This window comes from Crocodylus siamensis, chromosome 15 (assembly GCF_052110815.1).
Source record: "Crocodylus siamensis isolate JL-2025a chromosome 15, ASM5211081v1, whole genome shotgun sequence".
NCBI lineage: Eukaryota > Metazoa > Chordata > Crocodylia > Crocodylidae > Crocodylus > Crocodylus siamensis.
In genome coordinates, this window is record NC_143409.1 from 7,371,269 (window position 1) to 7,387,960 (window position 16,692).

Below are 16,692 nucleotides of genomic sequence, written 5' to 3' on the forward strand. Positions count from 1 at the left end.
GCAAGGTGATGCACCTGGGGAGGAACAACCGGCACCATACCTACAGGTTAGGGAACTCCCCTCTTGTCAGCATGGAGGCGGAAAGGGATCTGGGGGTCATCACTGACTCCAAGATGAACATGGGCCGGCAGTGTGGGGAGGCAGTCAGGAAGGCCAACCGCACCTTGTCATGCATCCACGATGCACCTCAAGCAGGTCCAGGGAGGTGATCCTCCCCCTCTATGCAGCACTGGTCAGGCCGCAGCTGGAGTACCGCGTCCAGTTCTGGGCGCCGCACTTCAGGAGGGACGTGGACAGCATGGAGAGGGTCCAGAGGAGGCCACTCGTATGATCGGGGGGCAGCAGGGCAGGCCCTATAAGGAGAGGCTACGGGACCTGAACCTGTTCAGCCTCCACAAGAGAAGGCTGAGGGGGGGTCTGGTGGCCTGTTATAAACTAGTCAGGGGGGATCAGCAGGCACTGGGGAAGTCCCTGTTCCCCCGAGCACCGCCAGGAGTGACCAGGAATAACGGTCACAAGCTGGCAGAGGGTAGGTTTAGGTTAGACATCAGGAGGCGCGACTTCACGGTCAGGGCAGCTAGGGTCTGGACCCAACTTCCAAGAGAAGTGGTGCTGGCTCCTGCCCTGGGGGTATTTAAGAGGAGGTTAGATGCACATCTTGCTGGGGTCATTTGACCCCAGCACTCTTTCCTGCCATGGCAGGGGGTCGGACTAAATGATCTGCTCAGGTCCCTTCCGACCCTAGAAACTATGAAACTATGAAACATTAGGGGTCATCCTTTGTGCTGCATGAAATGAATTTTCTTATCCTTTCTCAGCACCTGTATTGGGTAAACAGGGGTTGGGAATGGGAGAGAATGGTGAGTCTGAGAGATGCAGCAATATGCAATTCTCAGCATGCAAATAAGGTGGTTAATTATTAGTACTCTGTCTTGCATGCACTTACCACTGAAGGTTGTCCCCATGAGCAGGAATGTCTATGCTTCATGGGTGGAGTTGGTCAACTTTTCAAGTGGAAATGTTTTCCATCAGAATAAGCTGATTCAGTACATTTCAGACAGGTATCCCTGACTACTTAAGTAGAATATGTCTACTTAAAATGAAATGTCATGGTGAAACATAAAGTGATTTGTTTCGTGTTTTTGACACGTTTGAGCTTTCGTTTTTTTTTTTTAATTTCTCATTTCATAAGTTCATTTCATATGACAAAACTTTATAGATGCGGAATATATAACTAAAGTATTGGAAACAAAATATTTGAGTTTTTTATCAAAGTGAAGCATATTGTTTGAGCTGATCCTCCCCTTTTTATGGGAAATTCCAAATGTTAATATTTGTCTCCCAATTGGGAACAGAATGAAATTTCAAAAACCCAGTCTCCTGTGACGCAGTCATTGCTGTTCCCTCGCAGTTCTATCCGTGAGGCTCTGTACGATGAGCTTTATTGGTACCATTTTCAGAATGAGCACCAAGTCTTTTAATGCTAACCTTCAGAGCATGACCAATTTGACACCAAAACAATAGTGCCCCAACAATGGGTTACCCTATGCTCACTTTCATCCTTTTTTCCCTTGTAGTTAGTTTTAGATGGACAGTATTCCACATATGATCAAGTCCATTGGGTGTATTCTGTACGAGACATTCGGTTCATCATGACTATAAACTAGTGAAACAAGTCATAAAAATGGGAAGTCAGCAAGAGTTCTCCCCCAAGGGCTATTTTAAAAAGTTAATAGAAGGGGCCAAAAAATACCAGCCCCAGCCTAAGGGCCATGTCGCATGTTAAACTTAGGCTGTGTTAACTACACTTAAAACATAAGTGTCAGAAATTCAACCAGTAAAATGTGCAAAGTGCAATCATACTGTAGCAAAATGAGGACTTTTCAGGGGGATAATATTTGCCAATTGTAGTATGTTGTTATCTGACTGCTCCATGGGGATAATACCAGCACAGCTTGCTGGTAGTCAGTTCCAACCCCCGCACTGCCCTGGGGTCTTGAACTATGTCTGGGACTAGCAATCAGCTCTGGTGCAGTGCCAGTGATAGGACTGACAATCAGCTGATAGTCAGCTCCAGGCGTTACACTACATGGAGGTTTCACACCATGTCTCATGTTGTGCTTAGAGATTGTAGTAAGCAGTACCTACCTAGAACACTTTCTACGCAGAAAATGTTAATATGGCATGGTAATGTGATCTAAAAACATGCTAAGTGACCTGTGCAACAGTGCCCCAAGGTTCAGTCCAGTCTAGTCCTACATTCTTATTCATGGAGTCTCGTCTTACCCAAATGTCATCTTCTATCTCTGCCTTCCAAAAGCCTAAACATCTGGATCTGGGAAGAGACTGAGACTTGAGTGAAGTTTTTCCTGTGCCTACCTTGAACAAGCAATTACCGCTGCCTCTGGCACATGAAGAGGGCCAAGTCTCCATCACTGTAAATCAGGATGTAGCCACTGAAGCCAGTGGAACTACACTGAGTAATACTCAGAGCTGGCCTTTTATCACTTTATTTTTTTAACCACTAACAAGATACTCTAAAAAAAATATTTCATATACTATGTGCTATTAATATAAAGGGTGTTTTGCAGTGTTCTGGAATAATTTATAGTTATCTTTCTTCCTGCTTAGCATGGCATATATATTCAAGACACTCAAGAGCTGGTTCTGGTGGGAAACCATCTGGATGCCTGCCAATGTCACATGGGCAGATTTTGAAGACCGTGATGGCTACACCTTTCCAAAGCCACATCAGTTATATGCTTGTATACCCATCACACTTGTTTTGCTGATTATCCGATTCTTCACTGAAAAGTAAGAGCCCTAACAACTATGAAACTGTATGTATGTAATTTTATTTTTGTTTCCTCCCCTCAACTTTCAGGCTATTAGCAAGCTACAATGTGTCTAGACACACATGTAAATGATTTCATAATGATAGATTAGCTGATCAGATGCCAGAGTGGGATAGTTCAGGTAACATAGGAGGTGATACTAGTGGAATGAATACATAGGGATATAGTCACTAGTGAAATCTAGAGCACCTACCCTGCTCTGCTACATTTCCATGGACAGACCAATTTACGAGGGAGGGATCCCTGTAGGTCAGGGGTGGGCAATTATTTTGGGCAGAGGGCTGCATACCCAGTTTTGGCAGGCTGTTGAGGGTGGCATGGGTAGCCCCACCCCTTGATGGGTACCCCGCCCCTTGACAGGTGCCCTGACCCCTGGTCACCATCTTGGGACCAATGTCCCAGGGCCAGCACCAGTGGGGCCCAAATCAGGATGCAGGGTGGCAAGGGTCTGTGGAGCCGGGCTGGGCTGCACCAGCAGGGAGAGGGGGGAGCTGGCCAAGCTTCATAGAGCCCTGCCGGCCAGGACCCTGTATTCCTGATGCTGTGCTCTGGGTCACACTGGTGCTGGCCCCGGGACACTAGTGCGGGCCCCATGCTCCTGCTGGCTCCTGCACCTGCTCACTCCCAGTGCCCCCCAGCCCTGTGGTACAGGTGGGGGACAGTGCACAGCTTTGACCCCCTGCTTGCTGGCAGGGAAGAAGCTGGTGCTGAGCACAGGGGAGGAGCGGCTGCTCACCCACCCCATGGCCGGCACTCCCTGCTGCAGGCACTTGCAGCCCACGTGAGGCTGTTTGGAGAAGGCACAGGCAGCCCCAGGAGGTCTGCAAACCGCTACAGCGCAGGGAGCTGGCCACGGGGCAAGCAAGGGGCCACTGTTCCCCATGCTCAGCACCAGCCTGTAACCCAGCTCTGGGCTCGCCCGTTAGCAGCAGCAGCTGTGGCCCCCCCCACCAGGCAGTGTTGGCTGCTGCTGCCTGCCCAGAGCATGAGCTTGGCAGCTCACAAGCGGCAGTAGCAAACCCTGCCCAGCGTGGCAAGCAGGGGGGCTGCAGCTGCTGTTGCCATGCACAGTCCCGGTGGGCAAGCCCAGAGCTGCGCAGGGCCCAGGCTGGCAGTGGGGGCAGGTTACAAGGTGGTGCTGAGTGTGTGTGGGGGGGGGGGGAGGGAATGGGCTCCTCCTCACCCCGTGCCCAGTGCCACTCCCAGCCCGCCTGGGGCTGCCTGTGCCTGCTTCAGAGAGCCCCGCGTGGGCTGCGAGTGGCTGAAGCAGGGAGCGTTGGCCACAGGGCGGGGGAGGCCACAGGACACTGACCACAGGGCACTTTCCTCCACATTGGGAAGGAGCACGGGGAAAAGCTGAGCACAGAGGGTGAGGAAAAGCCTGTGGCCAGCGCTCCTTGCTGTAGCTGCTTGCAGCCCACGAGGGGCTGTCTGGAGCAGGTACAGGCAACCCCAGATGGGCTGCAAGTGGGGCACCGGCCACAGGGTAGGCGAGGGGCCACTTCCGCCCCCCACACACACCCTCGCCGGCGCTCAGCTCTTCCCTGGGCTGCTTTTCCCCAGGCTGCTTCCCTGCCCTTTCTCCCCTTCCCCCTTACAGTGCCACTGGGACAGCCAAGCGGCTGGTGGGGAGGGGCCCGGCAGGCCCTGCTGTTGTGGGAGCCTGCCAGGGCTTCCCCTGGGTCCTACTGCCCTTGGTTCCTGTCATTTTTGGTGTTTGATGGTTTCCTAAAACTTGCAGCTTCCTCTCACATTGAACAAACAGACCCCAAAAAATTCCAGTGTTTTTCATGTTTCTGGTGGACTGGCAGAGGGGTTTGCTTTCTCAACCCACCGCTCCCTTCCCTCAGGGACATCTCCCTGAGCCTTTGTCATTTGTGTGAGGTTGATGTATCCCATGTGTGCAAAACATTAGAGAACCTGGGGCTGCTGGAGGCGTCTCAAAACACCACGTGAACATTTTGCACAGATCTCGTTATGATGCTGTTTTCTTAAATCTGGCTCTGAAGGCTGAAATTGTTGCTGCAGCTGGTGTCCTACAGGCCAGATTGCATTTGGCTCTGTCTAGGGGACATTTTAGGCATTTTAGTGTTGTTATTTATTTTTGCTTGACTTTTTTAGTTTCTTTAAAAAATATGCTCATAGCATGTTTTGATAATTATTTCAGGGCAGAAGGGGATATTGGGTATGTTGTAAGCTGGACAAAGTTAAGAAAGTCCTAGATAAGATCGTCCTTGTTCCAAATCAAAAATAATTTGGATCTGATGTTTATAACCACTCACTGCATCTCCTATTTTCCTGGGCAAACCCTTGCCCAACTGTGCCTCGCTGCAGTGCTGTTATGAAATGGTGCACGTGCTTAATTAGCCACACAGGACAGCTGTCATGTTATGTATCTGAGTTTCAATAGAAAGGACTGGCTACTTTTTTCTAAATAATAAGCCCTTTTTATGATGACATGCAAGGCACCTGGGTAGGTATGAGGCATCTCCTTTCAAAATAATTGAAGTAACCTAGCTGAGTGTTGGCAGCGTATGCCATAGGTGCAAGCAGATAGCCCCACCTGCCAACCCCGTTTGTGCCATTTTCCCGTGCTTTGCCATTTTCCCGTCAACTCAGTGGCTGCTGGGGAACTTCCTTGCATGCAGTGTTCTTCGTTGGCTGTCACTCCGAGGTGGTTATGGGAGAGTATCAACGTTCCCCTTCCTGTCCCTGGCCTAGGTAAGCAGTGCTTCCCAGTTACTCCCCTGCACTTTGAGCTGGTGTGGTGAGGGCTCTTCTGTATTCACGTCTCACAATTATTCCCTCTCCCCATGCCATGCCCAGCCCAACCTGCCTCTGAAATATGACAGGGTGGAAAAGTTCAGAACGTTCCTTTGCAAAATCCAGCATTTCTGGTGTATGTTATAATGACAAAACCATATATTTAGCTTTTGTGCAAGCAACAACATGCCGACTATTCCTTCCTGAGCTGGGTGGCCATTATTTGTAACTAAGGCAGCTCTCCTGCAAATGGCACAGAAGTATTTCATGTTTTCTGTAACAGGTCAAAATGTTGCTGATGGAATTCCCAGCATCCCCAAGGACAAGTTGACTATGTGTCATCACCGTGTGTTTTTTCTGCTGTGTCTTTTCAGATACATTGCCCTGCCACTAGCCAAAGCTTTAGATATAAAGAATGTAAGACAGGTGAAGCCTCAGCCCAACTCTGTTTTAGAGGCTTATTTCCGAAGCTGCACAAGACGTCCATCCCAAGTAAGGATCCCATTTCTTTTTACTGGGGTTTGGGGGGATTTGTAAAGTCCCAACTCAGTGTTTCAGTCTGCTCTCCACGATGATGACATGGGATGGGTTCCAGGAGATGGACAAATGATTGAATACACTTTGAGTTATTTTGCTACCAGGCTGACAGGGTATATGATATTCAAAATACAAATTTAATTTCTTGGCGTGACATTCTAGGTCAGGTTGCCGGTGTTCTTTCCAGTGAATATCAGTGCTCAATCTTTAAGACACTGTAGTTGAAGAAAACACCAATGGACATCTGTTGGTTAAAAGAAATCTTATACTGTGTTTTTAAAGGACTAATATAAAAAACATTAAGCTGGAAACCTTCCAGTTGATTATATTATTACATATGTAATCATGGGCTGTGCAGGGAACCAAAAAAAAAATCTGTTGGCTTTTGAACAGGAACAAGAGAAAACAGGCCAAGATTTGCAAACTCAGAAAATGAATCTTTCTAATGGTGGGGGAGATGGTCTGCAGTGAGGGAAATGCTTGCTCTCCTCACCGCTAATGGTAAACAGCTCCACAGTCACTGGGTTGTTGCCTAAAAGCAAGACGTCTCTCCTAGTTTAAAGTTAAGTTCAATAAAGTTCTGAGTCTCCCAAACCAAGGATACACTGTGGGCTACTCTCTCCTCCCACACACATTGCACTAACTGAAGCTTCTGCGGTCCAGAGCGCTTGTCCTGATGGTTCACCCCCAAAACTGGCCCTGAGTTGAAGCCAAAGACTATTAATTGGGGTGTCTGATTTGTTTTTCTTTCTTTTTTTTCTATTCCTGATTCTGCCACAAGTTCATTTATCTTTGGCCTGCTATCAGTAAAGATAGGCATATTCATCTGTATGGATTTCTCTCTTCTGTAAGTGTCCTTATTTCTCTGTTGCTTTTCCTTCTGTGTACATATGGAGATATCAAGTGAGATGCCCCTTACCACGCCACAGTTTGGTCCAGCTCTCCAATAGAACTCGGATCTCGTGATATCCATGCCAAAGCGTTACCCACAAGGCTGGCTCCCCTCACTTTATAAAAGGGTATAATAAACTCTTGTTAGCTAAAGCTGCTTTGGGTACATCTCCATTATACCCCTGGTCCTAGTGGCATGGGCAGCTCTCAAGTATGCTGTGCTTACCCACTCTTTATTGCTTTTCTGTTGCATGTCACACTTCTGGGTTTGCTGCATGAGAACAAGGGGGGGTGAGTGGGGCTGCTGTGTGGACATCCCCTCTGTGTCTCCCAGAATGGCAGGGAGTGGTTTACATGGTACCACAGCAACTCAACTCTTTCTTGTCAGCAGTAAATGCTGCAGAGTTGAAAAACGAACGATAATGTCAAGAGTCTTCAGAAACCACCACGAAGATAATAGCACAATTTCACCCTTGCATCATTTTACATCAATATATTTAATTGTACAGCAAATCCTTGAAGCGAAACCCTTGCATTCTTTTTTTACGTTGAATAAATGAGGAGCAGCCTCTGTGAATGATAAATGTTTTCTTCGAGAATTAAGCATACAAGTTGGTGCCTGTAGACGGATTGCTTTATTTTTTTTTCTTGCCAGCACAGCTTATTTCAGGAAGTTGTTCTGTAGCACGCTAAGTCAAGGAGCCGGTATCTGATGTTCATGTTGCTCCTGATTGCTGACTCACTCCTCTCCTCTTGCAGTCAGAGATGCTGTGCCTGGCCAAAAAGTGTAATTGGACAGTTCACCTGGTACAAAAGTGGTTCAAGAGACGGCGAAATCTTGAAATCCCAGTGACGCTGCAAAAATTTAAGGAGTCCTGGTAAGGAGGGAAAACTTTTGGTTCTTGTGGGGCCACATATTTCAAAAGTGACTGATGCTTCTGAGCACAACTGGAGACTCTCCTTTAAGGGATCCACTTTTTCAAAAGGCAGGTGCTTAGTGCTTCTTGCCTTCTTTAAGCTGTGACAAATTGACCACCTTAAATCCCTAATGTGTTTCCAAAACATGATCTGAGCAGTTTGTGGAGATCTTTGGCAAGAGCTACGATAGTTTTCACATCTCCACCTCAGTGTACTCTTAAAAAATAAAAATAAAAGGAAAACAGACATTATTCTCCATCTTTTACAAATGGAGATGTGAGGTGACTTCAGGTCGCATGCCCGTTTGTTGACAGAACGTAAGAAATCACCATGCCTTTTATTTTGTGTCACTCCAGGATTGTCCAGCGGTGTCTAAGTTGGCATACTTTGTGGCAATTTAGTGAACAACTTACAGCAACATCATAATTAGCATTGTGCAAGTGTTATATAAAGCCCCAAAGTTTCCTCGTCAGGCATCACTGGATTCACTGGGATGACATGGAGGATTTAGTGTTGTTTTGGCACATTAGCAACTGATAGCATGATATCATATGGAGCATTTGATACTTTTGAGAAATGTCTTAAAATGCTGTAGTTCCTGTGTTCTGTGGTGTGTGGGATGAAACTTTTTCCCCTTGTAGTTACAAGTCACATTATGTTTTGGCCTCTTCCCATGTAGTTAAATCATCTAAATGACGTGCCTTTAATATATACTTGCATGATCAATATATGCATATATTTACATTCAAGCATTCAAACTCTGAGAAGGATGGTCATGAATTCAGGTATAATAATCCTGTCTATTTTAATTAATTTAAAATTGGTCAACTAAATGGAAAGCAGTCTTGTTACTAAATCTTTACTGAAGTGTTTTATAAATAATGTATCGCTACATAATATGTAATACAAAATAAACAAAAGGGTTGCTTTCCTAATACTTTTTTGTGGCTTGGGAGCAAGTGGAGGTCTTCTGTTCATTTGTTTCCAGATGGGATGATCTAATATTTTTGTTTACAAAGATGTGTTCAGAAAGCAAATGCCTTGTTGTTACTTGTTCCTGTGTGTATTTGTTCTGCCATCTTAAAAACCCTTTCTGGGTTTAGGAATTGTAAACAAGCAGCGGAAACAATAATGGACTTTATACATTTTTGTAATATTATAACATCTAGAATTTCTTGCCATGGAGCAGGATCCCATCGTGCTGGGCATTGTACAGACACAGAACAACACAATTAGTTTCTGTCTGCAAGAGGCAAGGCAATTTAAATGGAAAACAAGAATGTAAGTAAGTCTGAAGTGACAGATAGGGAGGGGCAGGGAGACGCAAGAGAACAATATGATGCTATTGATGGACTACTTTCTCAGCAGACTTATCACTCTTGATGTAGGACCGGGATGTGAATATGAAGCTTTGGGAAGGTTATTTATCTCTTATTAGAAGCATGGGACTAACATAGTTTAAAACATAACTACAGGACAGGAGCCTGTACAAATTATTCTATCGTAATGTATTTCCAGTGCATATAAATATGAGGCCAAAACAGGGCTGCTGATGTGCTTGATTCCATGGGCATGCATCCAGCAGGAGAGGCATAGCTGGCCTCTACTGGTTAAAATACAAATTAAATACTCCACAAGGATAACTGTGAGGAGCAAAATGCTTTGGCAAACCTGTCATGTACATTTTAAGTCTCTGACATGGGTTTTGGTATCAGATGCCTAATTTTACAAGCAAGGTCAAGACTTTCGAATGGTGCTTTTACTTAAGCACCAGGGAGATTCTTCTAAACTTAAAACTTGTCTGACAGCTTTGATGACAGTGCTGGAGGTGAGCAATGTTAGATCTGTGTCCTCTGCAGCTACTTGCCTTTTGTGGTGCTGCTTGCCAACAAACTTTAATTGAATCACGTTCCCAAGGCAGCAAACTGGGAACATCATTGTGCCCTTTTTATAGGCGAGGTTCCAAGCATTGACATGTTTTAAAAGTCTGAAATCTCCATCAGCATATTTATGGGGAAATTTGGCTGAGCCAAGTCTAAACCATACATAAGGTATTACTGCTCTTAGGCAACATTAAAAATCCTTTGCATAAAACTTCCTGGTCTGATTAAAATCCATTTGCTAAGTTGTGTGGGAAAGCTGCTGTCCTCTATTGTTAGCATCAGCTGCATGGAACAGGTTCCTGAAGCTGTGGCTGGCCCCTCTCTCTCTCAGGTTGCTGGGTTCAGAGCAGATTGAAATGCGACTCAAACAAAGTTTGAATTTGGACGAGTTTTGTGTTTTTGGTGAAATCCAAATTCACAGTGAAACTCAGCGGACTACAGACTAAAGCCTTGATTCTGCAGCCCTGCACACATACACACTCCCGTTTGAAGCCAATATGTGCATAAACGTAATCTCTTGGTTTGATCTTGCAAGGTGCTGTATGTTCTCGTCCTGATAGCAGAAAGCACTTAAGCACATGCTTAACTTAAAGCGTAGGTGTAATTCCAGTGGGCCTACTTCACGTGACTATGTGCTTCACAAGGTCAAGTACTGGGCCCTCAACACCTTGCAGGACCAAGCCCGAGGAGATGGTATGAAAATGGGATGGGACAGAAGAGGAAATATATGCGAACCCTTTGCCAAACTGACCATGCCTAGCTGCACAGCTGTGATCTTACCACATGTTTAATGAGGCCACTGAAAACATAACAGTCCTTATTCTCCTCTCACTTGTATAGGTGTAAAGCCAGGGCAATGCCATTGAGTTTTACCAGAGAGTACACTACCAGCACAGCGTCAGGTCCTAGAGTCTGATCATCCAGTGCAGTCATGGCTTCCCTCATGTCTAATGGTTAGTGCCTGGGGAGTCTGTCATGGGGCAAGCGTAGATGAAACGGGCCCTAAATTGTAGCGGTGGGTTTTTGAAAAAACACTGCTTCAATTTAGGGCTGATTAAACACCTGTGTCGTGCACCCCCCCCACTGATTTACCCGCCTCTCTGGTGGGGAGGGGAAGGCAAGCTGCCAGCGGGTGGAGCTGTCCCTGGGCTGCGGGGGCAGGGGCTGGTGCTTCCCTCTGCAGCAGCAGTGCCCCCTCCCTGGTGGCACTCGCCCACAGGCATCTGGCTCGGGCGGTCCTGGGCGGCACCACAACTGCGGAGGGAAGCACCGGGCCCCCACACAGCTCGGGCATGCAGGCAGGCTCCAGGATGCGGAAGCAAGATCAGGCTCGCCGCTTTTCTTGGGCGGAGCGGCTTTCCCAGGCTGCTACCAGACTGCCTCCATGGGCTTCCTGCAGAGCCATGGAGCTGCACAGAGCCCGGTGCTTCGCTCCGCAGCTGTAGGGGCAGCAAACTAAAAGTCCTCGGAGGAGTCATTTTAAGGCACATGATGCCACTGAATTTCCTACAGCAGCTGGAATTGATGTGCAATACACTGCCGAGGCGTGCAAACACCGGCATCATTAAAGTGGTGCCAAAGCATTTAGCCCGCTTTAAAGTGTCGTTCACACATGCCCCTTGTTTCGTCTACACATGCTGTTTAGTTCTAGTCCTCACTCTAACTCATTCAGTTTGTTTCAGTGCTGCTTAAATGTTACCTGTCTGCAGGGGAAATAGGGCTGGAAGGCTCTTCAAGAGGCTATCCAATCCAGTCCCCTGCTGCAGGTGGGCTTGTCCCTATCTAAACCATCCCGTCCAAGTCTTTGTCTAATCTGCTCTTAACTTCCAAGGGCGTAGATCCCACAGTCTCTCTAAACTGTTTCAGAGCGTAACCACGCTCATAGATTGGATATAAGGAAGATCTTTCTCAGTAAATCTCCCTTGTTGCAATTCAGGACTGCTATTTCTTGTCCCACACGGCCAGAGAAAATTAATTTATTGCCACCTCCTTATAACCACCCTTTATGTACTTGAAGACTGTTATCAAATCACTTCTCCATCTTTTCTGCAGACTAAATAATCTCTGTTCTTTCAGTTTTTCCTCATAAATCACATTTCCTAGACCCCTGATCCTTTTTTGTTGCTGGGCTCACTCCAGTTGGTTGGTGACAGTAGCAACTCCATCACAAAGCTGCAAAACTTTGTTTGTAAAAGTTAATGAGCACTTGTATCATTTGCTGAAAGATGCTGTGGTGGGATTTCATAGATTTCATAGATTTCATAGACATTAGGGCTGGAAGGGACCTCGGGAGATCATCGAGTCTAGCCCCCTGCCCCAGGGGCAGGAAGTCAGCTGGGGTCATAGGATCCCAGCAAGATAAGCATCCAATTTACTCTTGAAGGTGTTCAATGTAGGTGCTTGAACCACCTCCGCTGGCAGACTGTTCCAGACCTTGGGGGCTCGGACAGTAAAGAAATTCTTCCTTATGTCCAGCCTGAAACGGTCTTGCAGGAGTTTGTGACCGTTCGACCTCGTCATCCCTTGGGGCGCTCTGGTGAACAACCGTTCCCCCAGATCCTGGTGGTCACCCCTGATAAACTTATAGGTGGCCATCAGATCACCCCTGAGCCTGCGCTTTTCCAGGCTAAGAGCCCCATGGCTCTCAGCCTGTCATCGTAAGATCTGTTTTCGATGAAGAGCTCAGATTGCCTATTGCTACTGGGGTGTTCCCAGCACTTCTAGCATTGCTTTCTCAGCTTCTGCTGCAGACTATTCAGACTGGTCCATTTAGCTTCTCCTCTTCTCTCCTCCCCATTTTTCCGCCATTTTAAAATGCTGGGTAAGGCCTGAACACCTTCTATTTTTCCAATGGCCTTGAGCTAGAGCAGAACAGTGCAGTGCGGTGGAGTTTCCTTTGTCAAGACAAGTTACAGTGGTCATCATCTCGGGTATTAATTCGTGTCAATTAGTGTTAGCAAAGACCACAGTTCTCTACGTACCCGCTCTAGTAAAGGCAGCTTTCAGGATTCTCATCTCGCCTTTCTCAGCAAGTCAACATTTACTTTCTGGTTATTCTCCAGCTCTTTTCGAACCTCCTCACATAACACCTTGTAAACAAGGAACATCTTGATAACTGAAAATCAGATGTTTTCTGGTTGCCAGCAATAATTGCTCTAGGAAGAGGCGAGTGCTGGATTGGGCCAGGGCCTGTAGAAAAAGGTCTAGGAGTATGTGCAGTGTTTCCAGCATCTTGTGAAATGGGAGCAGGAACATTTTTAAATTCAGTCTTGTGCCCCACCCGGTCCCAAGATGCTATCTCCCACAGCTCATGAGATGTTACAACACTACTGGGCTGGCTGCATTTCATGTCTTCATATTGATTGCTAAGCAGCAACATGGCTTCAGTTCATAGTGGCTTATGGTAGAGGTGCTCAACCCCCAGGCCCACAGGCCAAATTTAGCCCATGAAGCCATTGCATCTGGCCATGGCTCGGGAAATTTGATGGCAAGGGGGAGCAGTTGCTACCCTCCCCACCGCTGCCAAATTTCCGGGCCCCACGTGGCCAGATCAAGCCCTAGCTTGATCACTCACTTTACACACCAGATCAGGACCGCTGTCCAGATCCAGCATGCAGATGGACCTGGCACTGCCCATCTGGCCTGGGGTATGGGAGAGCAGAAAGGTTGGGCACTATTTGTCTGTGGGCACTGTTTAATGTTTTTCCATCCATATAATAAGCTTTATTTTGAAACTTTAGATCAGTAAACCAAAACCACTGCCTCCTCCCTAATTTTTTGTGAAATTTGTTTTGCAGCCACTAGTAAGTACCACACAACTGCCACCAGACCTGACATCACATCTCAGCCAAATACTGGCAAACCTGGCCAGAGCTTCAGATTTACAGTGTAAAAAAATCTGTGCAATGGAACATGTTGGGCAGCTTTATTAATAGGTGATCCTACCAACCTATAGTGTGCATGTGTAAATTGGACACTGAATGGCTATTTACTACGTATATTCATTTTGCCAACGTTGTCCTGGAGTGAGCCAGTCAGATGAGAGAGAATGCTGTAGATAATCACAACTGAGAAATGTCTATCCTATAATAATTTAGAGATTATGTAAAACCCTGTGCTTTGGTTAATGACTTGTCTGCTACCTAACTATCAAAATTTGCATATTAAATGATTATTAAAATATGCAGACAGTAGCTAATAGATACCCACAGAGTAAAGGATAAGGATAACTTTGTATATTTATGTGCAGGCTGTATTCGCTGCCACAATTGTATTTAATGATGACAATTGCAAATGCAGAATAACTGTTTGTTCTTATTTCATTTCAATTTTGTAGCTGGCGATTTATGTTTTATCTCTCATCATCCATTGCTGGATTTATATTTCTATATGATGTAAGTTTAATTTATTTATTTGGGGGATATTTTCTGTTCTAATGCATTTTTTTAAAATTGTTTTGTTTGCTTACATACAAAATAAAGGCCTTTTTCAAAAGCTTTTAAAGTCCATGGAAAGACTCTTATTGACTTCAGCTAGTCTTGGATACAGATAATTTACAGTGCTGTAATCTAAATGACAGTTTACTGTGCTCATCCAGATTTTGTTTTAAATTTGAGATTTTTTTTTCTCAATACATTGTTGGAAATGCTGAATATATGTAAAGATACAAAGTTTTTCAGAACTTGTTTGTCAGGCAACATCAACATATGAAAATTGTAAAAATGTTACCCAATTACAAGCTGCTTTTCTAATTTGTACCCATAAAGGAATATATCATGTGAGACTGTTTTTCCTAATAAAAAATCTGGAGGCTTTATAGCAAAATTTGTGTGACTGCAATATAATCCTAAAGCAGTTCACTATTTTTGCGTGATTGGCCTGGTTACTTCCAGCTTCCAACATCCCAGCAATATGTGGAGTAATATTCTGTGGAGTGAAGGATTTTTCCCTTGTAACTACTGAAACACCCGGTTGGTGTTCAGAATGAAGAGGAAAGACTGATGAACATAGATGCAGTCAAATCTGTTCTCTTGCTCCGAATGAACGCTATTGGCACCTTTCATCAGGCTGAACCCTGAGACTGAAAATGTTTACCAGGTACAAAAAAAGCTTGAATCATCATAGCAGTGCACTTTGAGCAACTGCAGTAATGGAAAGACTACACCCAAAAACTTTGATTGATATGGAAAAGTGAAATGTTTAGGTGTCCCAAGATGTTGCCAACACACCATGAGTAGCTCATTAAACCTGAGAGATAGGATCGCTTTAGGGGGAGGGTTGTTATGGAAGAAATGTAGTGTAAGACTGCAGTCGAAAAACCTGTTTCACCCTGTAGCATCGTTTTTTACAATATAGGGGCTTTTAAGCTGAGGACACAAACTAGTGCTCAGTTGTTCATTTTTTGTCTGGTTCTTTTCCCCAGAAACCTTGGTTTTATGACATCTGGCAAACGTGGGTCAACTACCCATATCAGGTAATCGCTGATCAACTTAGTATTCTTGCTACTTACCATGGAAGAAATAGTCTGCAGAAGTATCTCCTTCTCCAGTACGCCCTTCCGGAGAAGGCCAGACAGAAACATTGTGTTACAGACTCTAGCACTCAGCCAAATGCTGCTCAGAGCTCTGCTTTGGGCAGCTTATTCTGCAATTCAGACCTCCCAGCAAGTTGCCTTCCATCTAGGCCTGTGTGAAGTGGCTAGTATTCACTTCGGATTCAGCGGATTCAGGGGACAGCGACTTGATTCGGTGATTCGAATCCCTGTCCCAAATCGATTTGGCTGAATCTGATTCAGAGAGTCAGCTGCTGCCGAATCTCCAAATTGCCCAGGCCCATCCCCCGCTTGCTTTCCTAGCCCCAGCAATGGCTGCCCCACCTGCCCCAGCTCCTGGCACTTTGGGAAAAAAAGCCCCGACTCACCAGGTAGCGCAGGGGGGGAGGGCCAGTGATCCCTGCTGCCCCCCACTGCCCTGTGCTCTATGGGGGGCTCTGCCATGAGCCCCCTAATTTCCTCCCTGTTCTTCCAGTCCCCCCGCCTGCCCCAGCTCTGCCCTTTAAAAAAAAAACAACAAAAAAACTCACCAGTTGATGCGGAGCGGGGGCAGGGGGCGATTCCTGCTGCCCCTCATTGCCCCTAGAAGCCATGAGGCCACTGCAGAAGTTGAGGGAGGGGGTGTTTTTGTTTTTTTCTTAAAGGACCAGGAGCTGGGATGAATAGGGCAGCCATGGGGGGCTAGGAGAGCAGGTGGGGGTCAGGGAGCTTGTAACAGCCCTCCATGCAGTGTGGGGCGGGGGGGATTACCCCCCTGCCTGGCAGCACCTCGTGAGTGGGGGCTTTTTTTTAAAGTGCCAGGAGTTGGTGCCGGATGGGGCAGCTATGGGGGAGGCTGGGGGAGCGGGTGGGGGTTCAGGAGGGGGGCTGGGGGAGCAGGCAGGAGATGGGGCCTGGCAGGGGTCCCCCATGGTCCCCTCCCCTGCCCCCTACTTACCAGCAGGAGTCCAGGTCCAGCTCCCTGCTGCAACAGGCGGGGACTGCCCGAATCACTGAAGCTCTCCAAATCTTTTCCGAATCGGTTCGAAGAGCTTTGAATCGATTTGGACCTTTTAATTGGTCCCCTGATTCTATTCAGATTCAGAGATTCGGCCACTGAACTGGTCCGAATCTCCTCTGAGTCAAATTGGCACCTGAAGCTTTGCACAGCCCTACTCCCATCCTACCCCTTTCACAATGCCAGTTATCTACAGGATTCCAACATGTGTAGGAATAAAGTCCCAGGCAAATACCATCCTGCCCATAACTTTTCCTGATCACCATGTATGAACTTCTCTCCAGTTTCTCTCTCCTT

At 46.4% G+C, this 16,692-nt stretch overlaps 1 protein-coding gene across 1 annotated transcript in view; it reads left to right on the top strand.

The window, feature by feature from the left end:
- The window catches only part of CERS3 (ceramide synthase 3), a 95,917-nt gene that overhangs the window by 30,459 nt on the left and 48,766 nt on the right, over nt 1-16,692 (top strand). Inside the window, exons 2-6 of the mRNA XM_090028675.1 lie at nt 2,632-2,814; nt 5,993-6,110; nt 7,806-7,924; nt 14,184-14,241; nt 15,270-15,320. Coding sequence (XP_089884801.1) covers nt 2,633-2,814; nt 5,993-6,110; nt 7,806-7,924; nt 14,184-14,241; nt 15,270-15,320 — 528 coding nt within the window. The 5' untranslated portion in view covers nt 2,632. The remainder of the gene's footprint in view (nt 1-2,631; nt 2,815-5,992; nt 6,111-7,805; nt 7,925-14,183; nt 14,242-15,269; nt 15,321-16,692) is intronic.